The sequence below is a fragment of the Monodelphis domestica genome, chromosome 5, assembly GCF_027887165.1.
Source record: "Monodelphis domestica isolate mMonDom1 chromosome 5, mMonDom1.pri, whole genome shotgun sequence".
NCBI classification, from domain to species: Eukaryota; Metazoa; Chordata; class Mammalia; order Didelphimorphia; family Didelphidae; genus Monodelphis; species Monodelphis domestica.
In genome coordinates this window covers 36,589,859-36,617,441 of record NC_077231.1, presented here as the reverse complement: position 1 = coordinate 36,617,441, position 27,583 = coordinate 36,589,859, and the positions used below count along the sequence as shown (strand labels likewise).

The following is a 27,583-nucleotide window of genomic DNA, read 5'->3' as shown; positions in this document are numbered from 1 at the left end:
CAGATTTGAACCCAGGACTTCCTGTCTCCAGACCTGGCTCTCTATCCACTGAGCCACCCAGCTGTCCCTCCTTCACTTCTTGAAAGATGAGTTAAGCCTTCTTAATCAGAGAGACACAGAGAGAGAGAGACAGAGAGAGATCTCTTACAGGCATCCAAGATAAATGAAGTCCCCCCATCACTACTATCATGATTTTGTGGCAGGCTTTTACAGTCTGTTTCCCAAATCCTTTGGCAACATCATCATCCTTTCCAGGCATGGTGCACTCAGAGGAAAACATCTCTGCTCCCACCTCGAATAGTCCAAACAAATGCTCTTCTCCATACTTCACCTTTGGCTTTCCTCACTTGAGTATCTCTTCTTCGTGTCTGAGTCCATCTTCTTTCTTCTCCAAGGAGGGAGGGAGGAAGGGGTCAAATGTGTGAGTCTCCTCAGGAAGGAGGCTTGGGCTAGATAGTCTAGATCTGGAGGTCAAAACAATGGGCGTGACTCAGAGCACCAAGGGAATGGATAGAGAGAGCCTAGAGAAAAGGGCCAAGGACAGGACTGGAGGAAGCTAGGATGAGGGGTCGGGGTAGAGAGTGGACAGGGAACTGGATGGAGAAGAAGCAGGATCAGGAGGAAATGACCTAAAGATAGAAGGAGCAGTGAGGAAAGGGGTGGACAGTTGTGTCAGATGGTGCCAAGAAACCCTGGTGGATGGGAAAAGAGAAGACTTGTCATGTTGAACATCAGGGGAGGAGAGAGTAGATATTTAATTATAGGATCTTGGGAGTTTTAAGAGTTCATTCAGCTTCCCTATTAACCAAAGTGGTCATCAGACTCTGCTAGAACCTTTCCACTGAAAGGGGATTCACTGTCTTCTAGTTTTAATTATTGCTAACATTTATATAACATTTTCTCACTTCCTTTTTGGGGCAGGTAGGTGGTACAGTGGAAAGAGTCCTAGGCTTGGAGTCAAGAAGACTCATCTTCCTGAGTTCAAATTTGGCCTCAGACATTTACTAGCTGTAGGACCCTGGACATGTCACTTAACTCTGTTGGCCTCTGTTTCTTCATCTGTAAAATGAGCTGGTGAAGGAAATGATAAACCACTCTAGGATCTTGGCCAAGAAGACCCCAAATGGGGTCTCACAGGCTAACATTTGACTCTTATAATAACTTTGGAAGATAGGTGCTATTATGATCCCCATTTTACAGTTAAGGAAAGACTTAAAGGTAGACAGCGGTTAAGTGACTTGCCCAGGATCACAGAGCTAAGTGGATAAATCAGGATTTGAACTCTTCTCCTAACTCCAAGTCTGATATGCTATTCACTGTCGCCTAAATGCCACTAAAATTTAAGTATATAGCTTGAATCTGAAAGTCCTAACTTAATTAAATGTCTATTTCCTTTAGTGGTAGTTCTATTCACTGATCCTCTGTTCCCTGGGACTGTACAGAATACATTTTGTCATCTCTGGGTCTGTAAAGGATACAATCTGGTGCATTGGGGAGGGGGGAGCCTAACTAAAGTCAAAAGACTGGGATTCAAATCCTAGTTGTGCTTTGTACTAGGCAGGTGACCTAGTCACAAGAAATAGATTTAGAGGTGTAAAGTATCTAAATATAGTCCAGCTCAGTTGGGGTGTTTTAGTTTTAATGGATGCCTTTTGTCATCCTATGATTTTAGTTTCTGAACGTCCCCTATCCAGCAGGCCATCCCTGAAGACTTTAAAAGAAAAAAGAAGGGAGGAAGAAGCATTTCCCCACCTCCTTTCTGGGCCCAAGCTTGGTCATTATAATTCTGCCATACTCTGGTTTTGTCGTAGTCATCGTCCTTCTGCTTATACAGTTGTAGTCCTTACGCTTATTATTTCCCTGTTTCTTCTGACTTGCCATCTTACCATCCTTCCCTAAATCCTTCCTTCCTTCACCCTGGGTGCTCTTCTACTCCATCTTGGAGCCTCTAGTAGGACAAAGGGTTCATTAAAAAGCATTTTTTTCAGGATTAAAAAAAAATTTAGGCAACACAATTTTTTCCTTTTCTTTTTTTATTCGTATCTTAACAAGCACCAAGTAAAATTAGCATTTCCATATACATTATGGAACAGAAGGAAAGGATTATACATGAAACTGCAAATCTCTATTCTGGAGAATTTGCTGTTCTTTTTCAGTTACATGATAAATTCAATATGTAACTTTCCGAGTCATTCTGCTTATCTGTGCTTCCTTCTGGCCTCTTTTCTCTTTGAGGGGGTAGAGGGGGAGATTTTATTCCTAACCCACCTCTCCTTCCCACCAATTCCCCTCCAAAATTTGAAGGGAAAAAACCTGCCGTAGCAAATATACATAGTCAGGTAAAAGAAATTCCCACAATGGCCATGTCCACACATGTATGTTTCGTTCTGCATCTCTGTTAGGAGGTAGGAAGCATGGGTCATCTTCAGTACTCTGAAACCATGGATTATCACCGCACTGATTAGTGCTTAAGTCTCTAAAAGTCATTTGCCTTTTTAGTATTGTTTTTATTATAGAAATTGCTCTGGTTCTGCTTGCTTCCCTAGGCACTGGTTCACACAAATCTTCCCAGGTTTCCCCGAAACCTTCACTTTTATTTCATTACATTTATATACCTTAATGTGTTCATCCATCCCCCAATTGATAAAGATTCCCCTTAGTTTCCATTCATTTGCCGTTACAAAAGTTGCTGCTCTAAGTATCTTTTTGTACATATATCCTTTTTCTCTTTCTTTGATTTCTTTGGGCTGACGCCTAGTTGTAGTATATGATCTGGTTAAAGTGTTTGTATGTTTTCATGACTTTTTGGGCAAAGTTCCAAAGTGCACATGGAATGGCCATACCAACTCCCAACTCCATTGATGGAGCCCCAGTAGATCGAGGTATTGTTTCTCCATTTCCCTTCTAACATTTCTCATTTTCTTTTTTTCATTATCTTTGCTGATCTGATGGATGTGAGGTAGGACCTCAAAGTTGCTTTAATTTGCATTCTCTAATTATTTGTTACTTGGAGTATTTTTAATATGGTTGTTGATAGTTTTCAAAACTACCTGTTTGTATTCTTTGACCATTTATCTGTTGGGGAATGGTTCTTGTTATAAATTCAAGTCAATTCAGTAAATATTAAGTGCCTACCATGTACCAGGCACTGAATTAAGCACTAGGAGTACAAAAAAAGAGACAAAAGACAATCCCTACACTCAGGGAACTTACAATCCAATGAATTATAATAAATTGTAATAAATTTGAATCACTTATAAATATGGAAAATGAAAATTTTGTCAAAGAAACTTACTGCAAAGATTTTTCCCTAGTTGACTCTTTCCCTTCTCATTTTAATGACATTCATTTTTTTTGGGAAAAAGTTTTTTTTTAATTTTTATATAATCTAAATTGTTCATCTTATCATCTTCTTTGATCCTCTCTATATCTCTTCTCCTCTCCATCATTGTGAGAGATAACTTCTTTAATTTGTTTATGATGTGACCTTTTATCACAGTTATACATCCATCTGGAGCTTATCTTGATATATGATATGAGATGCTGATCTTAACCTAATTTCTGCCATTCTGCTTTCTGGAGTTTCTAGCAGCTTTTGAATTCTAAGTCATCACTGTAAGAATTTAAAATTAGGATTTTGACTAAATATAAGAATTCTAAAGTAATATTGTAGTCACTGATTTAAAAATTACTTTAGAAGCTTTATTTACAAAGACATGGAAAGAGTGAAAGTAGAGAAATGTAAGAAGAGGGTAGAGAAAATGTCTAGCCTATCACACTAAATGTTGCTCTGGTGTTCAGCTCAGCCCCCGCAGGGCTTGGTAACCCTCAGCCAGAGGTGTTCTCTTATGCAAGGGTTCCACCAACACAGCCTTCTCCAGGAAAGGAAGGCCTCTCCAGAACTAATCTCTCCAGAAGCCAGGAAAGGAAGGCCAGCTACTCACTCACCCAAGACGAATTCCAAAGGAGAAGAATCAGGAGCAGTCCTCCAGGAAGCAGTCCAAAGGCCAAAGTCAAGGTCCAAACTGAAGGTCAAGTCCAAAGCCACCTCCAAAACCAAGGAGAAGTTCCCTGGACATGAAGTTCAGGATTTTTTATAGTCCTTTCCCCATGTCACTTTCTGTCCCTTACTCCACTTTACAGGAACCAATTGCAATCTTTCAGTTTGCTTAGCACTGCCCAGGAGGTCATCAGTGGCCTCTGGAGTTGTCACCCACTTTAGTAATTGACTTGTGAATTCTCTTATTTAGTGTTAAGTAGGGGTGTTTAAGTTTTTGGTTGATTAATTTAAAAGTTGCTGATTGATCAACAAAGAAAGTTTGATTCACTCTTCACATTACTTACCCCAATAGCTAGGACTTTTGGATTTAGCAAGCACCATACTACCGATGCTCATTTGCTTCTATATGTTGTGTCCCTGCTTTTTCCAATTGATCAACCTTCCCATTTTCAGTCAGTACTTTTGGTGATTATTGCTTTTGAATATAGTCTGAGATCTGGAACTACTTAAGGCCCACTTTCTTCTGGATCTTGAAATTCTTGGTCTTTTGTTCTTCTAGATAAATTTATTTTTCTTTCTAGCTCTATAAAGTAATCCTTGGTAATCCAAGTATTATGACAATAAAGATAGATAGTATTGTCATTTTTATTATGTTGGCCTGTCCTATTCATGAGCAAGTGTATTTCTCCAAGAATTTAAATCCATCTTTATTTCTATAAAGACTCTTTTGTAGTTGAATTCATATAGTTCCTGGGTGGGTATTCTATAGCTACTTTAGGTGGAATTTCTTTTCATCCTTTCCTGCAGGATTTTGTTAGTAATATGCAGAAATGCTAGTGATTCATATGGATGTTATGAATTTATTCTAAGTTATTATGTGATTATTCATCTGGATTTATCACATTAGGTTTTGCCATTTTGCTGCAGATATTAATTATTTCAGCTAATTTTTTTAGTTGACTCTCAGGTTTTCTTTATTAGGTGATAATTTTACTTCCTAGGCCTGTGCTGCTTCTTTCAAGTTCTTTTCTCATTGGGGGAGGTGAGAACACTAGCAGGGAACAGTAGGACTTTCAGATATTTCCCCAGGTCAGATCACCTGCTATAATAGTACTATTTCTATTTTGTAAAGTGAGTTGAAATACTTTGCTTCTTGGCATTATGGAGCCTGGAGACATATCAGGACTGAGCTTTAGGTTTAAAAGCCATCATGGATCTCTGGGTGTTCGAAACATGGTGCTCCTCTCAGGAATTAACCTACAAAAGACTATGGGTCGTGGAATACCTGTTGACTGAGTTGTTGATCGTGTAGGCTGTAAACCATATTTGTTGAAGGATGGAAATTACAGAGAAAGAACTATGGGGATGGAGAAGCCATAATGGAAGGGGAAAGGAGCTTGGATTGGAAGTCAAAAGAGCTTCAGCCCAGAACGATGTCATTGGAGTGCAGATGGCCAGGTTGAGCTGGCTTGTGTTACAAATGTGGACACAGCCCTGTTGAGTGCACTCAAGAGAAGATTCTATCATTAATAGATCAGAAGCCAAATATCAGTAGACCAGAATTGGAAAATTGATGGGGTCGTGGAGAGGAGAGACCTTGAAGAACCTGAGATATGCATCACCCCAAATCCCTAGTATTTGTAGGACCTCATGAACACGCCTTAGGGAACCCTTTCCCTCCCTCTGCCACTTCAACTCCCATTGTGAAGTTCCCACTAGTTGCTAAACATGTGCTCTTAGCTAGATGTTAAATACCCTCCCCCTGCAACCTCTACTGCTGTCTGAGATAACCCAAAGCTACACTTTACTATATGACCTTTGGGTCCACCACTCCTTTCCCAGGAGTCACTGATTAAGGCTTATCTGCCTTACCATTGCTCCCCAAAGTCCAATAAACTTTACCATCTGCCTCACTGCCTTGCCTTCAGGTCCTAAAGAGCATCTGGCCTTACCATCTACCCTGAAGCGGAACCTTCCCATAATGCGTGGTTTCCTTCCTTTAGGATGTGAGCTCCTTGAAAGCAGGAACTGCCTTGTTTTCCTTTTTTACACCCCCGTAGGGCTTGGAACATATAGTAAGCACTTATTCAATGCTTTGCCACTGCATTCAGAAGCTTTGCCTTTGATGTCTCTCCAGTGCCGGAGAAGGGCCATTTGAGGAAGAAAGTCAGCGTGAGGACTGGTGTGTCCTTGCTGAATATATAGGCTGTGGGATGTGCCCAAGGGGCAACAACAACTCCTGGTGCTTTTAAGCATGATCCTGGAAGATAGCCTTTTCAGGCATGTATGGAGACCCTCAAATGCCATTTGAAAGAATTGTTGGCCAATAGCATCATCACAGAGTCCTGTGCCTAGATCTCTGCTGGAGATGGAGATGATGGAACAGGGACAGACTAGAAAGACCCAGATCTGAGAAAACCGGATGCTAAACGAGGGAACTGAGGTGGATTCGTACGTTATGCCCTAAGTTCCAGATCACGTCAACTGTTTGATGGTCAGCCAGTGGTTTTCAGTACTGTGCTGATGCACTAAGTACTACTAGATCTCCAGGGCAGAGGAAGACAGAGAAGACAACTTTCTGATCATCCAGGAATATTCTGACACTTTGAGAAATTGCCTCAAGGAATCTTGGGGACAGCAATCACATTTTAATAGCTTATGGAGAAGGTGGTGAGATAGATGGATGCTCTGGAAGTGCTGATGTATTAGATGACCTCCTTGCCTTTGAAAAGAACTTGGAACGACATGAAAGAAGACTAAGCAAAGTCTTAGATCATCTAGAAGATAGTTGGAAATGGTCAATTAAGAGGGCCTAGTTTTATAGACTCTTCATCATGTGTCTCGGAATGAATACTGAAGCAGAGAAGACAAGAACATTCACCAGCCAGCCACGCCCAAAGAACCTCCATTGACCAATGACTTTTCCAGGATTTGATGGTTATTATAGATAGTTTGTGAGGAAAGATGCTATGATTGCTAAGCCATGCAATGATCTCATTTGTGGCTATAAGGTTGTAGAGAACCAAAAATCAAGAGGGCAAGAAAAGTAAATCGGATGTGACTCTTTCAACATTATTTGGAGATCATTAAAACCTTTTTTTTTTTATTTAAACCCTTACCTTCTGTCTTGGAGTCAATACTGTGTAAAGAGTGGTAAGGGCTAGGCAATGGGGGCCAAGTGACTTGCCCAGGATCACACAGCTAGGAAGTGTCAGGACCTTCTGTCTCTAGACCGGGCTCTCAATCCACTGAGCTACCCAGCTGCCCCCCCATTAAAGCCTTTTGTCTTGAATACTCATACTAGCCTGATGGACCAAGGAACAGTCTGTACTCAGAGAATAATGGTTACTAGGAGTCTATTGTACTCACCAGTGGAGGATACTGACAGTGAAACTTGGCATCCCATACACATACCAGAGTTCTTGACTTCGAGGTGGGCGATCGCTGAGAAGTTCTAAGGCTATGGATGTAGAATTAAACATGAAGTAGGGAAAGACCACAATTCACTGCCCTGTATATTTTGTTGTCGTCATTTTTTTAGTTGTGTCTTCAGGTGTTTTCTCGGCAGAGATACTGAAGTGGTTTGTCTTTTCCTCTTCCAGCTCATTTTACAAATGAGCAACGGAGACAGGGAAAAGTGACTTACCCAAGATCACACAGCTAGTGATTGTCTGAGGTCAGATTTTAATTGAAGAAGATGAATCTGCTGCATCCTGCCCCATATTTTAGCTAGTGCCCAGGTGGACTATTATTGGCCAGAGATGGGGAATAGCACTAGCCAGCTATGAGTTCTGTATACACTCTTGCTCAGGGAAGATTAAAGTGGATAAAGATTCTCTGTCTGTAGATAGCCCATGTTAGCCCAAAGCTATGGGCAGATCTCTGGACAGGATGAAGACCATTAGTGATGTCCAAAGAGCTGGATTAAATGATACTACGTATTTGGAATTCCAAGATGTCTACTAAATATCCAGTTAGGGGAAACCAAGAGAGGCAGCCAGGTGGCTGCTCAGTGGATAGAGAGCCAGACCTGGAGATGGGAGGTTCTGTGTTCAAATATGGCTTCAGACACTTCTAGCTGTGTGACCCTAGACAAGTCATGTTACTCCCATTGCTTAGCCATTACCACTCTATTGTGTACAGCTAATACATAGTATCGAATCTAAGATGGAAGGTAAGGGTTTGAGAGAGAGACAGAGACAGAGACAGAGAGAGAGGGGGAGAGACAGAGAGAGAGATAGAGAGAGAGACAGAGAGAGAGAGAGACAAGGAGAGACAGACAGACAGACAGACAGACAGACAGACAGACAGACAGAGACAGAGACAGAGAACTCCAACATGCAGTTGATAGAAAGTAATAGAAGTGGGAATTGACTTCAAATTCAACAACTCTCCCCCACATCCTATCTCTCTCAGCCTCATTTTCCCTACCCGAGAAACAAGGGAGTTAGAGAATGCATTTTAAGGTTCTTGCTGTGTCTAACTCCTCTCATCTTATGAATTATCCAGGTAAAAAAGGACCAAAATTGACAGCAGATGCAAACTCTATTCCTTGAGGGTTTCCACTCTTTCTACTCCAGTTTCCCAGAGACTTTCTGAATTCTGTAACTGTAATTCTTTCCTTGCCTCTTTATTGAACTTGGAGAAAAACATCTCTTTATTCTTAGTTATTTTGAAGCGTTTTTCAAAAGGGAATTTTTACTAAGAAAGTTGGAAGAAATGCAACAACCAATCCTCACGCAGCAAATATCAGTGTAGGAAAGGGATGAGTCCATTGACTTCTTTAGGGGTTTTGTTTTTAAATTCTTACCTTCCATCTTAGAATCAATACTAAGTATCTATTCCAAGACAGAAGAATGATAAGGGCTGGGCAATAGGGGTTAAGTGACTTGCCCAGGGTCACCCAGCTAGGAAGTGACTGAGACTAGATTTGAACCCAGGACTTCCCTTGGCTAGACCTGGCTCTCTATCCACTGAGCCACTTCACTGTCCCCAGCTTCCTTTTTTTATATATACACATAAGAACTATATCACCAACAAAAAAAATCTAACTAAATAAATGCATTTACAAAATTATGTGCAAAACTGCAAACTCTACATTGTTTACAATTTGGTCTAAAATATGTAAATTACATATATGTGCTAATATAGACATCCATTACATTTAAGTTCTCTTCCTTGGATACTTTTTTCTCTTGACTTTGTGGCTGTTATTTTTTTTAATGTAATGCTATATTTATTATTCTTATTCTATTTTCTTTTCATCTCTTCATATAGTTCCTTTATATTTCCAATATTTGTCATTTCAATAACATAATACAATCCATTACCTTCAAATATCACAAGCTCTCCGGCTATTTCTCCCACCTATGGCATCTGAGTTATTTCCATTTATTTTGTCACAAATATTTTCATCCAAACGTGGTTTTTGACCCTCTCTTTGCCCTTAGGGCCTGACCTCAGTAATGGCATCTCTAGGTCAGGTCAATGAACATGAACAACTTTGCAGCCCTAAATGTATATTTGCATCATATTTTCTAATGTGGCTTCTTTGTTAAAAATTCATTTTAAATCATTTTATTGATGTCTTCAGTTTTTACCTCACTTTCATTTCCAAATATATCCACCTCCTCCCCCAAACAACAAAGACATTCCTTGTAACAAGAAGCAAAAAGACTTGAGTTCGAATATAGCTTCAGACACTTACTAGCTAGATGACCCTGGGCAAGTTTCCTGCCTCAGTCTTCTTATTTGCAAAATAAGGGTAATCATAGCACCTTCCTCTCTGCTTTGTTGTGAGGATAGGATGAGCTAACATCTTTAAGGTGTTCTGCAAACCTTAAAAGGCAGTAGAAGCACTGGCTGTTTTTATAATTTAAAAAAAAAAGAAAGAAAATGGAAGGAAAAAGACATCAGGTAAAACTAACCAACATCTCAAGCGAGTCTGATAGTCTGTGCAGCCTTTAACACCCACAGTACCCATTTCCTCCCAGCGCCAATGCAGGGAAGTAATTTTTCTCATTTCTTTATAAGGAATAGATCTCATTAGGAGTCGGTGTGAAGTCACAGACAAAAGACCCAGTGCAATTTGGGGCTCCATTAGGAGGTATAGCTTACTGGAACAGAGAGATGAAGGTACCTGCTGTTCTCTGCTTTCATTTATTGTTCAGTTCTGGGTGTCACGGTTTAAGAAGTGTGAACTTTAGATTACTCCACCCGACTTAGTCTAACAAAATCAGGAATGTCTACACCCATACTTAAATTATCCTTACAGAAGGATATCAATAAGCTTAAGTGTGTCTCGAAAAAGGCAACCAGGATTGTGAAGGGCCCTGAGTTCAGGGCATATGTGGATAGATGAAAGGAACTAGGAGCTGTTTAACGTGAAGAAAAGGAGACTGGAGGAGGGTTCAAGTGGAATTTGCAAAGAAGTCAATTTATGCTTAATGTCAGGAAAACTTTTTAAATGATGCTATCTGCAAGTAGAATGGCCTGACTTGAAGTGGCGGATTTATATTCCTTAGAGGTCTCCAAGAGGAAATGATGCTATATTACAAGTTTGTTAAGAGGGGGTACTTTTGAGTTTGGGTTGGACTGGAAGGCTGGGAAGATCCCTTTCAGCCCCAAATTCTGTGATTCTATAATTACAGAATAGTTGGGTTTGGGTTTCAGTCAAGAAACATTTATTAAGCATCTACTATGTGCCAGGCAATGTGTTAATCAGTCTGACCATGAGGCACTGGGGCACGATTGACTTCTCCAATGCAGTCCTGGGTGGTTGTTACCTTGTGCAATATTGTTTTCCTTAATAAGAAGATTCTCCTTATTTTATTCTGCATCAGTTCATCTGAGTCTTCCCATTTTTCTCAGAATTTTTCATATTTCTCATTTCCTATAAGGTGGCAATATCCCATTCCATTCATGAGCCACAACTTCCTTTTGTTCTTATTGAACGAACGGTCCAATAGGCATCTCCTTTGTTTCCAGGTCTTTGCATCTCCCAATGAATATGAATTCGTTCATCTACACCTGTGGCTGAAGCTTACTTAGAGAGCAGATGACCCGGGATATTTTATGAGGAATCAAGGCAGCTCTGATTTTTTTCCCTTTCATATCTAGCCTTTATCTCTATGGAAGTTTCAAGTTTCCCAGAACTGAACCTCAACCGCAACACATGAAAAGGAGTCTTAGCCACACAGCATGGGTCACCCCCAACAATTTCAGATCTGCACTCACTAGCGTTCTTAAGACTTTCTCTTGAAACACGTCAGGCTCCTTTGCTTCTCTGGAGCCTTTCCAGGAGTTCTCTTGTCCATGCAAGTCCTTGATTACTCAATCAGCATTATTTTTTATTGTGTGCCAGGCACTATGCTTAGGCTGGGGATAAAAAAGAGGCAAAGGGAAGACCCCCGTCCTCAAGGACTCACAATCGAACGGATGCCACACATTTATGGATCTTCTCATTTGACTAGATTAATGTCACTCGTCAGATCGTCCATTTTCATTCGGGCTCACCCCTTCAGCGAGTAACCTGACATTTCTGGAAAGAAGGAATTAAGAGTCCTGAGTATGAATAGGATGGGCTCTATACAGAATCTGAGATCCATTCAGAGCCACCATAATGATAACTCATACCTATAGCATTTTATTTTCTTTTTAAATCCTTACCTTCGGTTTTAAAATCAATACTAAGTATCAGTTTCGAGAGCAATAAGGGCTAGGCAATTGGGGTAAAGTGACCTGCTCAGGGTCACAGAGCTAGGAAGTATCTGAGGCCAAATTTGAACCCAGTACCTCCTGTCTCTAGGTCTGGCTCTATTCACTGAGCCATCCAGCTGCATTTTAAAATTTACTGAGGCTCAGAGAGATGTAGCTAGTTACTGTTAGAACCAGGGTTCAAATTGGTTTTCCTGACTGCACTTGAACCTAGTATTCTTTCCAAAAATCTGAATTTCTCTGTAATTGCCATGTTTCTTTCCTAAACTGGTTAGGAATTTCTCTTTCTTTTCTTTTAGCTCACTCGGAGACAGGTTGTGATTTTCAAAAGGGGTTTACTAACATTCTTCTTGAATTTAATTCAATTCAGCAAATATTAGCCCATCGCTTTCAAAGAGCACAGAAATGCATGGAAGGAGGAAGAAAGGAATAAACATCCCCTGTGCACCAGGCTTTTTGCAAATATTTCATTTCATCTTCACTTCTGTTAGGATTCCATTTTACAGTTGAGGAAACTGAGGCCAAAAGAGGTTATGGGGCTTGCCCAAGGTCACACAGCTAGTAAGTGTCAGAGTCCGATTTGAACTCAGGTCTTCCTTGACTCCAGGTCCCACAATCTATCCACTGCCCCATCTAGCTGCCTCCAGCTAAGCTGGAGATGGCCAAGAGAGCACAGAGAAAGAGAGGGGCAGGGACAATGGAAGTTAGCAGGCAGCTCTTCTGGGGCCAGGACTGACATCTCCAAGCTAGGACAACCTACTGACCACGTGGCATTGGGACATGATTGATATCTCCAGTGCAGTCCTAGGAGAGGTCAAGGAAGAGCTCTTTCCAAGAATTCTTGGAGATGATGGTCTTTATGTCTTGGCAGGAAACTCAGAAAGATGAGACTTAACAAACCAGAGATTTTCCCATAGAACAACATTTCTAGAACTGCCGAGTTATAAACCACAGGAATCCCACCCTCAGTTTCCCTGAATTTGGCCCAAAAGTCTGGCACAAGATTGCCGGATTCCCATTGGACTGGCTTCTTGTCTGGGACTAATCTGCCTCTCTTGTGTTGCCGCCATCTTGCCTTTCTATCTCAGCCTTTCCCTTGCTTATGCTGACTTCTCAGCCCTCGGGTTCCCCTTCCAATGGAAGCTGGCAGTCCTTGGCATCTTTACCCACGGGATGGTTCTGGGCTTCTTGTCCTGACCATGAGCAATGGCCCTGCTACCTAGACCTCAGCCTTAGGACACTACACACACATTTCCTGTTCCAGAGTGACTCCAGGACTCCCAGACCAGTAGAGCTTAAAGGCAGCACTGAGAATTCTTTAGTCCAGCCCTTTTGACAAACAAGGGAGCTGAACCCAGAGAGGAAAAAGAGATTTGCTCAAGGCCACACAAATATAAATAAGATCTAAAGCCCAATGGCTTCTGGGTGGGGGATCCAATGAATGGAGAGCTGAGCCTACAGTCAGGAAGACCTGAGTTGATATCCCGCCTTATACAGTCAGATAATGCATACGGCATTATATAGAGATATCTACATCCCCGGACAAGTCCCTGATGCCTCTCCTCGGTCTTACTTTTTTCACCTGTAAAATGAGGATAATAATAGAGCCCGCCTACCTCACAGAGTTGTTTGAGGACCAAGGACTTAGGCTACCATATATAAAACGCCTTGGAAATCGGGAAATGCTGCCCATATACATGTTAGCCATGATTATTGATTCCGGAATGGGACTCATCCCACCCTCTTGTTTTTCATGAAGGAGCCAATGTCCAGGAAAAGCGATATGATTACCCAGAGCCCCCCAGGTCATAAATGGCTCACCAGGTCTCGCTCTCAGACCTTCCAACTTCTTCTTCTCTGCCTTCCAACAGATACACAAAATTCCCAACTAGGTGACCCAGTGAAGAGAGCACTGAGCCTGGAGTTAGGAAAACCTGAATCCAAAGTCTGCAGAGACAAATCACTTAACTTCTGTCTGCCTCAGTTTCTTCAGCTGTAAAATAATAATAATAGTAATAATACTTCCCAGGATTATTGCGAGGACCAACTGAAATGTTTGTAAAGCTCCTGGCATATAGTAAGTGCATAATAAATGCTCATTTCCTTCCTTTCTTTTTTCCATTAGTATTAAGTGGGTGGGGAGTACTTTTCTTCTTCCAGTTTCCTTCTGAGTAAATCCTTAAGGGAACATGTCCTTCTTCCTTCCCATCTCCAATGCCTTAACGTTTCTTGGCTTTATGGTGAAGATGCTCCTCAGAGAAGGATGTGCCACCCTTGATCTCTTTCTCAGCCAGCTGTTTCTGCCTTGGTTGGGACTTGTTCATCGAGGTTATAAGTGACTTGGACTCTCAATCCTGCCAGTTCCTTAATTACTTTCTTAGAATACAAGATTCTCTGGCATCGTTTTCAGCGAAGGATTATAAAGTGAAGCTTTAGAAGGAGCCTTCGGCGTCCTCTTGTCCAACATCCTGATTTTATAGGAGAGGAAACTAAAATGCAGGGTCCCGTGCAGTGCTCATGGGATGTAGAACTGGGCTGGGATGTCCCCTTTGTCCCCACGTGCAGGGCTCTTTCCATTATACAGGCCAGAGGGAGCTGGTTGGGGCATCAGAGCTAGATTGTATGGTGACTTCATGGGTCACAGGGACGATACAGGGATTGTATGTGGAGGCACGCAGAACGTGTTGGGAGGGTGTCAAAGATGTGAGTCTTAGAGAGATGCTGTCACAGGGAGAAGTCAGCAGCATGACTATGTGCTCATTGGAAATATGAGGGGGCAGCTGGGTGGCTCAGTGGATGGAGAGCCACGCCCAGAGATGGGAGGTTCTGGGTTCGAATATGACCTCAGATACTTCCCAGCTGTGTGACCCTGGGCAAGTCACTTAGCCCCTACTGCTCTTCTAACTTGGAACCAATATACAGTGTTGATTCTAAGGCAGAAAGTAAGGATTTGTTTTTACTACATGTATGAGGATAATGGAGAACAGGGCATGGAGGGAAGACAGATGGAGTCAGGTATGAGTTTGCAGATTGCAGACTGGAATCCCATCCTCACCCCCTTGGCCTTCTGGCACGCCACTCCCACCAACCCTCAAGTCCATTTTATCCACTCCTCCACCTGGACTACTGAGGGCTTCAGGAGAAGACTCAACGCAGCCCTTGTCAGGGCCCACTGAAAATTCCTGCGGCCTAACCTTAACACTGCTCTAGCCATTCATTCGCTTGTTCATCGTGGGCTGCCGGCTCCCTGCTGAATGCTCCACCGGTGGCAGCTCTTCAAGTCTTTAATGATTTTTTTGTTTTGCTTTTCCCCTTCTTCCTCCAGCAGATCATTTCCCTTCCCCTAGCCTTTGAAGAGGCTTCGAGCCCTCCTTTTGGCCTCTGAAAGTCACAGGATTCTTCACTGATCCATCTCTCCTTAGAAATAGTGCGCTCCCTCTCTCTGTCTCTCTGTCTCTCTCTGTGTCTCTCTGTGTCTCTGTCTCTCTCTGTGTCTCTCTGTGTCTCTGTCTCTCTCTGTCTCTCTCTCTCCCTCCCTTTCTCTCTCTGTCTCTCTCTCTCCCTCCCTTTCTCTCTCTGTCTCTCTCTCTCCCTCCCTTTCTCTCTCTGTCTCTCTCTCTCCCTCCCTTTCTCTCTCTGTCTCTCTCTCTCCCTCCCTTTCTCTCTCTCTCTCTCTCTCTCCCTCCCTTTCTCTCTCTGTCTGTCTCTCTCTTTCTGTCTTTCTCTTTCTCTCATTTCACCTGTGTCATTGATTCCAACCTCTTGCCTTCTGTTCTCTCTTCTTCCTTTACTTCCCTCCCACTTGCTCCAGGCCCTAGAGAGTCAGCATTCCCATGACCTCTTGAAGCAGCTAGGTGTCACAATGGATAAAATACTGAACCTGGAGTTAGAAAGATCTGTAATTCTAATCCAGCCTTAGATGCTCACTAGCTGTGTGACCCTAGGCTAATCACTTAACATATATCGCCTCAGTTTGCTCAACTATAAAATGGAAGTAATAATAGCACCTATCTTGCAGAGTTATTGTGAGAATCAAATGAGATATTTCTAAAGCACAGCACCTGACATTCCTTCCCTCCCTGTGTGACCTTGGGCAAAGGACTTAACCTGTATTTGACTCATTTTCTTCATCTGGAAAATGGTGATAATAATAATAGCCCCTACCTCCTTGTGCTGTTTTTAGGATTACATGTGATAATATTTGTAAAGGGCTTAACACAGTGCATAATAGGTACTTAATAAACACTGCTTCCTTCTTCTTTTCTTTTTAAACCTTTGCTTTCTGTCTTAGGAACAACTCTTAAGACGTAAGGGCAGGAGCTAGGCAAGAAGGGTTAAGTGACTTGCCCAGGGTCACACAGCTAGGAAGTATCTGAGGACAGATTTGAACCCAGGTCCTCCTGACTCTGGACCTGGTACTCTATTCACTGTGCCACCCAGAATGCCCCTGTTTCCATCCTCTTGCATCCCTCTCCTTCCACTGCCCTCAAATATGTACTCCAGTGTCTTTTTCTGAAAATAGCTCCTTCATCCTGCTAACCTTTCAGTGTCTCTCCTGTCTCCTTCATTTCACCTCAGTGCTTCTGAAAAGAGTAGTTTCTGCTGCTTTTTTCACCACCCACTCACTCCCTGCAATCTGGATTCCCCCAACACACACACACACACACATACATACCTCTCTGCTGAAACTGTTCTTTTCATAAAATCAAGTAGCCCTTCCTGACCCTCGCCCTCCTCTGTTGACTTGCGGCTCCCCCTTTCTTCTTCCTTTCACCTGTAAGGGTTAAATTTAATGATTGGACAATAATTTTATGAAATTATGTGGTCGCCAATATTTATTATATCTTGGGTTACAAATGTATTTACAAATATTTACAAAATGGAGAGGAAACAATAGAGAAATGTGAAGAGGTTAGAGAGGTTATCTGTCCTATCAATCTAAATGTTTACTCTGGGTCTGCTTAATCCAGACAGAGATTAATTAGCTCTCAACCCGGAAGGCTGGTGGTGAGTAACCACAGGACCTCCTCCAAGATGGAAGCTAGTCTCTTAGGAAACTAGGAAAGGAGTCAGCCTTTCACTCACTCAAATAAGTAGTCCAGGAGTCAGAGTCTAAATTGAAGCAGAGCTTCAAGCCCACATTCCAAGCCACAGTCTCCAGTGAAACTCCCTGGAAGACTATCTCCAGAAGATAATCTCTTCAAATAATCTCTTGAGGGACAGTCTGCTTTGAGGGAGTTCAGGGCTTGCTTTTATGGTGACTTCTTGCCCCTTCCCCTTTTCACAGGGGCCAATCACTGTTTTCAAATTGTCTAGCACTGCCCAGTGGGACAGTGTCTATGGGATTCACACCTCTCATCCTCTGAAGGTGTCAACTCTTATCAAAGGATCCACAAGTTTCTGACTGAGTTAAAAGGGTGGAACTCTCTTACTTAGTGTTAAGTAGGGATGTTTATAAGTTTTTGTTGATTAACTTAACATAGACAAAGAGAATAAAGAATTCCCTTTCACACACCTCCTCAATGTCAGTGCTCTCCATGTTCTCTCCTGGACCCTCCTTCTAGTTCCTTCTCTCTCTTCCTATTGTCATCTATTCTCATGGCCTCAGCGATGGCTTTTACCTTCCTCAAATCTGTATCTCTACTGCTGGCCCACCTCAAAGGGTCCCTCCCCTCCACTGTGGCCCTAATGTGTCTTGGCAACAATATCTTCCTTGACTCCACACCTCCTTAAACCTTATGCAGGGAAGGGGGGGGAGGGAAGCTCTCTCCATTTGACACAGTCGGGAACCCTTCTATGACTTCTAGTCTCCCTTCATCCCAGAGAGGTAAAGTGACTTGTCCACAGTGTCCCAGAGTTAGTGAGGCCAAAAGTGAACCCTGACTTTCCTGCTTCCAAGCCAAGCTCTCAACCCCAGCCTAACAAGCTGAACTTGGCTACTTCTTAAAACCCCCTTGAGGTTCCTCCATGTCTCTCCTTTCACTCAGAATGTCCTTCTGTACTTCATCTCTGCCTGTTTAAATCCCACCATATATCATGTAGCCCAAGCCAAGGACCTCCTTCACAGTCTGCTGAGTCTGTCCTGATGCCACCATCTGACCTACCATTTCTTAAACATAGCTAGTGTGGATATAGCACTTCCAATGTGCCGGGTACTATGCTAGGTGCTTTACAAATATTATCTTATTTGATCCTTACAACAACCATAGCAGGTAGGTGCTATTATTCTCCCCATTTTATAGATGAGGAAACTGAGGCAAACAGTGGGTAAGTGACTTGCCCAGCTGGAGGTGGTCCCTTCCTTTTCTAAACTATCATACTCAGTTGGTACCATCAGATGGCAACTTCCCCCATTATTGTCTGAGAGTTATTTGTATAATTATGTCTCATCTTCCCTTCTAGTCTGTAGATTCCATGAAGAAAAATGTTCATTTGTATGTCTTTCATTATTTGGCACCATACATTGTACATAGTAGGCACATAATAAGTGTTTTTAATGAAGGATGTAGGATGGATGAATCAAAAAGTGTGAGAGGGCCAATGAGCTATACATAGTGTGGACATACATACCTGAAGGGTGAAGGGTCATAGGGAATGGAGAGAGATCAGCAAGAATGTATTGGGTGGGAGGGAGAGTGTCGTACAAAGTATGATGGGATTGTGGATAGTGTGTGCACCATGAGGCACTGGAATGACTCTTGCAATCCTTCTAATAGGCCTATTATGTTCCTTCCCTCCCTCCCTCGCTCCCTCCCTCCCCTCCTTCCTTCTTTCCTTCCTTTTCCTCCCTTCCTTTTTCCTTCTTCCTTTCCTCCCTCCCTCCCTCCCTTTGTTTATTGGTTCCTTCCTCCCTCTCTTCCTTCCTCCCTCCCTCCTTCCTTCCTTCCTTCCTTCCTTCCTTCCTTTCTCCCTTCCTCCCTCCCTTCCTTCCTTCCTTCCTTCCTTCCTTCCTTCCTTCCTTCCTTCCTTCCTTCCTTCCTTCCTTCCTTCCTTCCTTCCTTCCTTCCTTCCTTCCTTCTTCCCTATGCTATTTTCTCTTCTCTAGAGTTCCTAGAAGGAAATCCCTAGAAGGGGCTCTCCTGAAGCTTGGGGGGCAGCAGAGGTGCTGAGACTTTCTCTGTTGTCCCAGGATCTACTCAGTTCAGGACAGATCCCTCAGGAAGCCATGGGATTGGAGTTAGCTCAGGATTCCCTCCTCTCTAATCTCAGTCTAGTCCCAGAGCCTCAATGAGGAGAAGTGGTATCAGGGACAGAGTAGAATGAGCCCAGGGCCCATGGGTATCTGGTGGGATGGGTACGCCTACTGTTTGGGAGGCTAGATTTGGGGGAGCTTTCTAGAGGAGATGGGCTAAGCCAGTGGATCAGCTGTTCCAGGCAGAGATGATGAGGGAAAGGACAGCCATGGCCTGAGTGAGCAGAGGCAGGGCAGCCATTGGTCAGAGTTTATTCTGTCCTTATGGTTTTCATTCATGTCCAACTCTTTGTGACCCTATTTGAAGTTTTCTTGGCAAAGATACTAAATTGCTTTACCATTTCCTTCTCCGGACCATTTCACTGGAGGAAACCGAGGCAAAATAGTCAGCCTCTGAGGACATATTTCAATTCATGAAAGGAGTCTCCTGGTTCTTAGGCCATTGCTCTAACCAGCAGGTGACCTACCTGCCCAGTTTCCTCTATTTGTACCTCCCAGGATCCTTTTTTCAATCTGTTGGTGCATTGCCCTGCCCCCAAAACAAACCTATAGGAGAATTATTTCTGATACTGTGAATAAGTTGTGTCTCGCCATCGACATGGCTTGTCCTAGCTGTCTTTGACACCCAGGGCTAGATGCCAGCCCCCCTCCTTGGTAAAGCCTAGCCCTAGTTGCCATGTCTCAGTTCTCTAGTATACCACATATTACCCAGATGGTATCTGTGGGTGAGCTTTTCTAATGTGGATTGAAAACTAACATACTGTGGGAATGAGAAGGAAGGAAGGAAGGGAGGAAGGGAGGAAGGAAGGAAGGAACGAAGGAAGGAAGGAAGGAAGGAAGGAAGGAAGGAAGGAAGGAAGGAAGGAAGGAAGGGAGGGAGGAAGGAAGGAAAGAAGGAAGGAAGGAAGGAAGGAAGGAAGGAAGGAAGGAAGGGAGGGAGGAAGGAAGGAAAGAAGGGAGGAAGGAAGGAAGGAAGGAAGGAAGGAAGGAAGGAAGGAAGGAAGGAAGGAAGGAAGGAAGGAAGGAAGGAAGGAAGGAAAGAAAGAAGGAAGGAAGGGAGGAAGGAAGGAAGGGAGGAAGGAAGGAAGGAAGGAAGGAAGGAAGGAAGGAAGGAAGGAAGGAAGGAAGGAAGGAAGGGAGGAAGGAAGGGAGGAAGGAAGGGAAGGGGAGGAAAGAAGGGAGGGAGAGAGAGAGGGAGGAGAAAGATGGAGAGAGGGAAAGAGAGGAGGAGAAAATAGAAGGGAGGGAGGAAGGAAAGAAGGGAAGGAGGGAGGGGGGAGCATTTATTAAGCACCTACTACATGACAGGCACTGTGCTAAGTGCTTTACAAATATTATCTCATTTGAGGGGAAAGGCTGAATGTGGGAAAGAAGAGCTGGAAGGAAGATGGGGAAAGGAGCAGGCAAAGATCCCTGGGGAAGGTGGAATAATAATGATAACTCTGCTATAAGTTTTACAAAGTGTTTTGCTCAGAACTGGTGTGCAGTAGGTACTGCAAGTATTATTATTGCCATTTGTCAAACAAGAAACTGGCGCTTGGAGAGTTTAAATGACTGGCCCAAGGTCACACAGCTAATTAAAGTCAAAGCCCGTGTTTTGCTCCCCAGCCCAGCATTGGGTCCATTTGTTCCCTGGTGCCGGCAGGGCAGGGCAGAGCAGAGCACACAAGCACGCCCACCTGTCCCTGGGTACATATACAAGTGAACTAGACTTTCCCAGAGGCTTTGCTCTGCTCAAGATCTCTCCTCTGATCTCCTCCTGCCCCACCTCTGACCCAGGTTGGCTGCAGGAGCTGGCCAGACGGCTGGAGACACCCTACTACCTGGTAGGGCGAGGCAGAACGGTGGGGAACAGCTCTGGCCTGAGTGACAACTGCAGCAGCAGTGGCAGCATTGAGGCCAACGGCACAGGGCTGGCGCTTCTGGGGGGCCCATCCCTGCGAAGTGCCTACATCACCTCCCTCTACTTTGCACTGAGCAGCCTCACCAGCGTTGGCTTCGGCAATGTGTCAGCCAACACAGACACAGAGAAGATCTTTTCCATCTGCACCATGCTGATTGGGGGTGAGACCCCCTCTGTTCCCCCTCTTTGGGCTCCCAGATCCCAGCCATCCTGGACTTCCTCCCACACATTCCCAAGCCTGACCTCATCCACATCAGGGCCCCCACATTAGCCCTTCCAAATGTTATGCCCTCCACCATTCAGGAAACTTTTGCTTCCTGTGGACCCCCTGCTTCAGATTCCCTCCCCCCTGTGATTCTCTCCCCAAGACCCCTCAAGCTCACAGTCTCATGATGGTTTGGGGATGGGGAAAGGCAGTGGGATCGGAGAAAATTGAGGATCAGGACCACTGAAGAGTGGTGAAGGGGGTGGCTAGCAGCAGCGAGGAGTGGGAGGAAGGAAGAATTAGAGGGAAGCGGGGAGCCGTGTGCCCGACAGCCTGGTGGTGCCCCCCAAGCCGTGATACCCCTCTCCTTCAGCACTGATGCATGCAGTTGTGTTTGGGAATGTGACGGCCATCATCCAGCGCATGTACGCCCGCCGCTTCCTCTACCACAGCCGTACCCGGGACCTGCGGGACTACATCCGAATCCACCGCATCCCCAAGCCGCTCAAACAGCGCATGCTCGAGTACTTTCAAACTACTTGGGCTGTCAACAATGGCATCGACACCACGGAGGTGGGTGGGGACACCATCAAAGGTCACTATGGGGTTACTGAAGCCTGGGGTGGAATGAGGCAGCTTTTCTTGACTTCCTGGCTGGACCTGACAGGGCATTCATGGCACAATGGGAAGATCACACTGACTGGAACCCAGACCTGAGTTCTAGTCTCAGCTCTATCAGTTCACTGTGGAGCTTTGGGTCAGTAGGTAAATCTCTCTGGGCCTTGGTTTCCTTTGGAGGGAATAAATTGGATTAGGGGACTTTCAGGGGCCTTCTAGCTAGTCTTGGAGAGAGGTGAGTGGTGAGACTCAGGGCTAGGAGAAGGGGGGGAGGAGGGTCTTTAAGACAGGGCTGGACCCTGCTTTCTAGCTTTCCTTCTCCCTTCCTCAGTTGCTGCAGAGCCTTCCAGATGAACTCCGGGCTGACATTGCCATGCACCTGCATAAAGAAGTGCTACAACTGCCCCTATTTGAGGCAGCAAGTCGGGGTTGCCTACGGGCACTGTCCCTGGCCCTGCGTCCAGCCTTCTGCACGCCTGGCGAGTACCTCATCCACCAGGGCGATGCCCTGCAGGCCCTCTACTTCGTGTGCTCTGGCTCCATGGAGGTGCTCAAGGGTGGCACCGTGCTTGCCATCTTAGGTCTGTGAAGTGTGTGGTGAAGGAGGGAGGGAGGGAGGGAGAAATGGGTCCAGGGAACACTGTTGAATCAAAGCAACTTTATAACCTTACTAAATCTAGGGAGAAAATAACACAAAAGTGCATTAGGAAGGATATTTAAGGCCTTCAAATGTGTCCACGCTCATATGCAGGTGTGGATAATCAAAAGGTAAAATTGAGATTTTAATACAAAAGAGATACAATTTTAGAGGCTCTATAAGATGGGACTCAATTAGAGCAATGGAAGGATATGCCTTGTTTAAAAGGAACAAATCTAAAAGGAGGGAAGGGAGTAATGCTATATATCAAGAAAAATATCTTTCAGAAATCTTTGAACCTGAGGGCATCCTAGGGCATTTGAACACATAGATGAGAATAAAAGGAGAAACAGGAGCACTATCATTGTAGAAATATACTGTCTGTGTAGATGGAGGCTATGGATGATATTTTCCTGAAACTTCACAAATTAATAAAGAGTCAAAATAGGGCATTTTAGTTATCCAGACATCTGCTGGAAATCTCATTGTTAAATCCAGAGCATCTGATAAGTTCTTCAGTTACCTTGCTGGCAGTTTCTTCTCTAAGAATAGAGAGGAAACAGTGAGAGTAATTGCTACCCTGGACCCAATTTTGATCAAGCCAGGTCTGTGGAACAGACTGGACTTGGGGAAAATTTACTGTATCAGAGAAAAGATAGGTGGATTCAATGAACTCTAAAAAGGAATATAAATCAAGAGGGATGGGAGGCTCTGAAAAAAGTTTCTTTCTCTCTCTCTCTCCTTTCTTTCTTTCTCTCTTTCTTTCTCTCTCTCCTTTCTCTCTCTTTCTCTCTCTCCTTTCTCTCTTTCTTTCTCTCCTTTCTTTCTCTCTCTCTCTCTTTCTCTCTTTCTTTCCTTCCTTCCTTCCTTCCTTCCTTCCTTCCTTCCTTCCTTCCTTCCTTCCTTCCTTCCTTCCTTCCTTCCTTCCTTCTCCTTACCTTCTGTCTTAGAATCAATACTGTGTTTTGGCTCCACAACAGAAGAGTGGTAAGGGCAAGCCAGTTGGGGTTAAGTCACTGGCCTGGGGTCACCCAGTTGGGAAGTATCTGAGGACAAATTGAATCCATGACCTCACACCCCTCTAGGCTTGGCTCTCAACCCACTGAGCTGCCTTGCTAACTCCTTTGAAAAACAGTTTCTAATAATACAGTTGTAAAGAATTCTAATGAAGAAGAAAAACAGGAGACATAGAAAGGAAGGAATTTATTATATTTATTATATTTCTACTATGTGCCAGATCCTGCTGCTAAGTACTTCACAAATATTTTCTCAATTACAAGTATTATCTTACAAACAACTCTGAGAGATAGCCCTATGTCTCCATTTTCCAGTTGGGGAAATTGAGGCAAACAGAGGTTAAATGAACTGGCCGGGGTCACACAGGCATTAAGTATTTGAAGTCAGATTTGAATTCTGGACTTTCTGACTCCAAGACCTGTACTCTATGCATCGCACCATCTAAGTTGTTTCAAGAAATCCTAAATTCAGGGGGAGATCTCTCAAATCCCAATCTAACAATGAACATGGATGCAAAGAGACATAGAACCAAGAATGACTACCAAAGAAGTGTGATGCTGAAGATCATGAAAGGAGCCTTAAAAAGGCTAAAATCAGCCCCAGAACAAGGAAGGGGATGGTCTGTCTCTTGGGGAAGAGAGCTTGATGGGGAGCAGAAGAGTCCAGCTCCTTCTTCGTCCCCTTCTCCATCAGAATGAGCGTCCCCCTGGGAGAGAGTAGAATCCACGTGGTGAAGAGAAAATTGGAACTCAAGTAGAGACGAGCTAATGACTGCCGTCTAGACGCTGTAAGCTGCTTCACGACCAGACCACGTCCCCCCGCAATGAAAGAGCCCATTGTCAGGAACCCCCGAGAGCAACTGAGCATCCTTGAGAACAAGAGACAGGAAGAGATCTCAGCATTTTTTAAAAAACAGACAAGGTGGATTCTAGAAACTGGAGGCCAAATGAGTTTTCTGTTGGTCCCTGACAGTGTAAAAACCACCGCTAGCTGGGGACGAGGAGGCTCTGCTTTCTTCCTGTACACGTAGGGACCCTGTTTCAGCTCTGCACCCACCTGTAGCCAGACAGGGTGTGATTCTGGGGAGCCTGACTGCCTAAACAAGCATCTTTCTCTTGTACTTTTTGGTTCTTTATATCCATGTTCCCAGATTTCTGGGGGAAAGGGCTCACAGTTCAGGTTTTGGCTCCTGTGTGGGGTTACTTGAAAATGCATTGGGAAGGGGGACGGTGTAAGAAGATGCATGCTTCAGCCGGGAATGAGTTAGCCATTCTATCTTGTCCAAGAATGGGCTCACTACTTTATGGGGCAAGTGAGCTTTCCATGACCAGAAGTGTGCAAACGTCCAGTGACATGGAAGGGACAATTTAGCCATTGGGAGGAAGGTTGGGATGTCTCCAACTCCAAGATTCCATCCGTCTGTGCATGTTTCTATGCCCTGCTCAGCCTCCTGGGGATGCTGGGGCATGAGGAGAGACACAGAAATGGTGCAAAGGCTCTTGAAGAGATGGAGATGAGGAAGGTCTGGCAAGGCGGTGGGACCCCACGTCTCCTCCTGCCCTTCTTTTCAGCCCCAGGATGGAGAGCCATGGCTCAGGGGAGGAATCCCCTCCACCCTCCATCTTTCTTCTCCTGCTGCCAGGGTGGCGTGGCTGTTCAGGGAGAGGGCAAGCTGTGTTCTGCTGATGGGGCTCTTCCTTCTCCCAGGGAAGGGCGATCTGATCGGCTGCGAGCTGCCCCAACGAGAACAGGTGGTGAAGGCCAATGCCGATGTGAAGGGACTGACGTACTGTGCGCTGCAGTGCCTGCAGCTGGCCGGACTCCACGAAAGCCTGGCACTCTACCCTGAGTTCGCCCCACGATTCAGTCGGGGCCTCCGAGGGGAACTCAGCTACAACCTCGGGGCGGGGGCAGGCCACAATGAGGTAAAGGGTCTGCGGGGGGGGGCAGAGACTGAAGGACCCCGGTCCTGGAGGAGGGGGCTCTGCACAGAGCGGGGTGCCCCCTGGCATGACCCGCTCGTCTGTGGGATCCACAGGCTGACACCAGCTCGCTGAGTGGAGACAATACGCTCATGTCTACTTTGGAGGAAAAGGAGACAGATGGGGAGCCGGGGCCGACGGCCTCACCCACCCCGGCCGACGAGCCTTCTAGCCCCCTGCTCTCCCCGGGCTGCGCCTCTGCCTCTTCGGCCGCCAAGCTGCTCTCGCCTCGACGATCGGCCCCGCCATCGCGCCTGGGTGCCCGAGGACGGCTGAGCCAGGCAGGGGGGGCACCGGCAGAGGTCGCTGCCCAGGCCTCACGATCGCTGGGCCTGGAGGGACTGCGGCTTCCTTCCATGTCCTGGAATGCCCCCCCTGACCTAAGCCCCAGGTGAGTGGGACCTCAATAGCTAAAACCACGGGATGCCCACTTAAGGCAGGCACCCATCCGCAGTCTTGTTTAGGCCAGCCAAGATAGCAGGGTGAAATCTGGAAGCAGAAGCCCATCTCTGTTATGTTATCTAGAGAAGATTGTTTAAATTCTGCATTTTATGTTTTAGCCCAAACCTGTCAAAGGTAATTTGCTAAAACAGGAGCATTTCTGCTAAGAGAGAGGTTCCGGCTGCCTGAGTTCCTTCAGCCCACCAGAAGAGCCTCTCTCCCTAAGAGACTTCCAACTTGTGTTCAATGATGGAAAACGTGGCTTCTGCTTTACCAGATAGAACAATTACAATTTTAATGATGGTATTCCCTTGGGGAAGAGCCGACTTCCTGGAAAACTAGTGCTCCTTCAGTGACTCTGGTCCAGGTCTAAACAAAAGCACGCTTTCCTCTGTTTGGTCTTTCTCCTGAGGTAGGTTCTCTCCCTCTACCCCTGGCTCGGATTTCTTCAAGAAAATGCCTGGCACCAAACAATAGGCAACAGGACCTTTGGAAAGTCCTGAGCAGTCCCCGGCACATCCTTTGTTTCTTCCTTCCTTCCTTCCTCCCTTCACCCTTTCCTTCCTTCCGCCCTTCATCCTTTCCTTCCTTCCTTCCTTCCTTCCTTCCTTCTGTCCTTCATCCTTTCCTTCCTTCCGCCCTTCATCCTTCCCTTCCTTCCACCCTTCATCCTTTTCTTCCTTCCGTCCTTCATCCTTCCCTTCCTTCTGCCCTCCATCCTTCCCTTCTTTCTGCCCTTCATCCTTTCCTTCCTCCCTTCATCCTTCCCTTCCTTCTGCCCTCCATCCTTCCCTTCCTTCCGCCCTTCATCCTTTCCTTCCTCCCTTCATCCTTCCCTTCCTTCCACCCTCCATCCTTCCCTTCCTTCCGCCCTTCATCCTTTCCTTCCTTCCACCCTTCATCCTTTTCTTCCTTCCTTTCTTTTTTCCTTCCTTCCTTCCTTCATCCTTCCCTTCCTTCCTTCCGCCCTTCATCCTTCCCTTCCTTCCACCCTTCCTCCTTCCCTTCCTTCCTTCTGCCCTCCATCCTTCCCTTCCTTCTGCCCTTCATCCTTTCCTTCCGCCCTTCATCCTTCCCTTCCTTCCACCCTTCATCCTTCCCCTCCTTCCACCCTTCATCCTTCCCTTCCTCCTTCCCTTCCTTCATTCCGCCCTTCATCCTTCCCTTCCTTCCGCCCTTCGTCCTTTCCTTCCGCCCTTCATCCTTCCCTTCCTTCCACCCTTCCTCCTTCCCTTCCTTCCTTCTGCCCTCCATCCTTCCCTTCCTTCCTTCTGCCCTTCATCCTTTCCTTCCACCCTTCATCCTTCCCTTCCTTCCGCCCTCCATCCTTCCCTTCCTTCTGCCCTCCATTCTTCCCTTCCTTCCTTCTGCCCTTCATCCTTTCCTTCTGCCCTTCATCTTTCCCTTCCTTCCGCCCTTCATCCTTCCCCTCCTTCCACCCTTCATCCTTCCCTTCCTTCTGCCCTCCATCCTTCCCTTCGTTCCACCCTTCATCCTTTCCTTCCTTCCACCCTTCATCCTTTTCTTCTTTCCTTCCTTCCTCCATCCTTCTCTTCCTTCTGCCCTTCATCCTTCCCTTCCTTCCACCCTTCCTCCTTCCCTTCCTTCCTTCTGCCCTCCATCCTTCCCTTCCTTCTGCCCTTCGTCCTTTCCTTCCGCCCTTCATCCTTCCCTTCCTTCCACCCTTCATCCTTTTCTTCTTTCCTTCCTTCCTCCATCCTTCTCTTCCTTCTGCCCTTCATCCTTTTCTTCCTTCCGCCCTTCATCCTTCCTTCCTTCTCCATTTGGTCCTGGCTCCTCTGGAGTCAAAGGGAAGACTATCCTCCCCGAGCAATCCCACCGTACTCCTGGATTTCTCCTGACGGCCCAGAC

The 27,583-nt window shown here is 45.2% G+C and overlaps 1 protein-coding gene across 3 annotated transcripts in view; it reads left to right on the top strand.

The window, feature by feature from the left end:
* The window catches only part of KCNH3 (potassium voltage-gated channel subfamily H member 3), a 41,100-nt gene that overhangs the window by 11,290 nt on the left and 2,227 nt on the right, over window positions 1-27,583 (top strand). For all 3 annotated transcript variants that reach the window (XM_056798308.1, XM_056798307.1, XM_056798309.1), the window contains exons 8-12: window positions 20,688-20,972; window positions 21,390-21,589; window positions 21,966-22,215; window positions 24,996-25,213; window positions 25,327-25,661. In XM_056798308.1, the coding sequence (XP_056654286.1) occupies window positions 20,688-20,972; window positions 21,390-21,589; window positions 21,966-22,215; window positions 24,996-25,213; window positions 25,327-25,661 (1,288 nt within the window). The remainder of the gene's footprint in view (window positions 1-20,687; window positions 20,973-21,389; window positions 21,590-21,965; window positions 22,216-24,995; window positions 25,214-25,326; window positions 25,662-27,583) is intronic.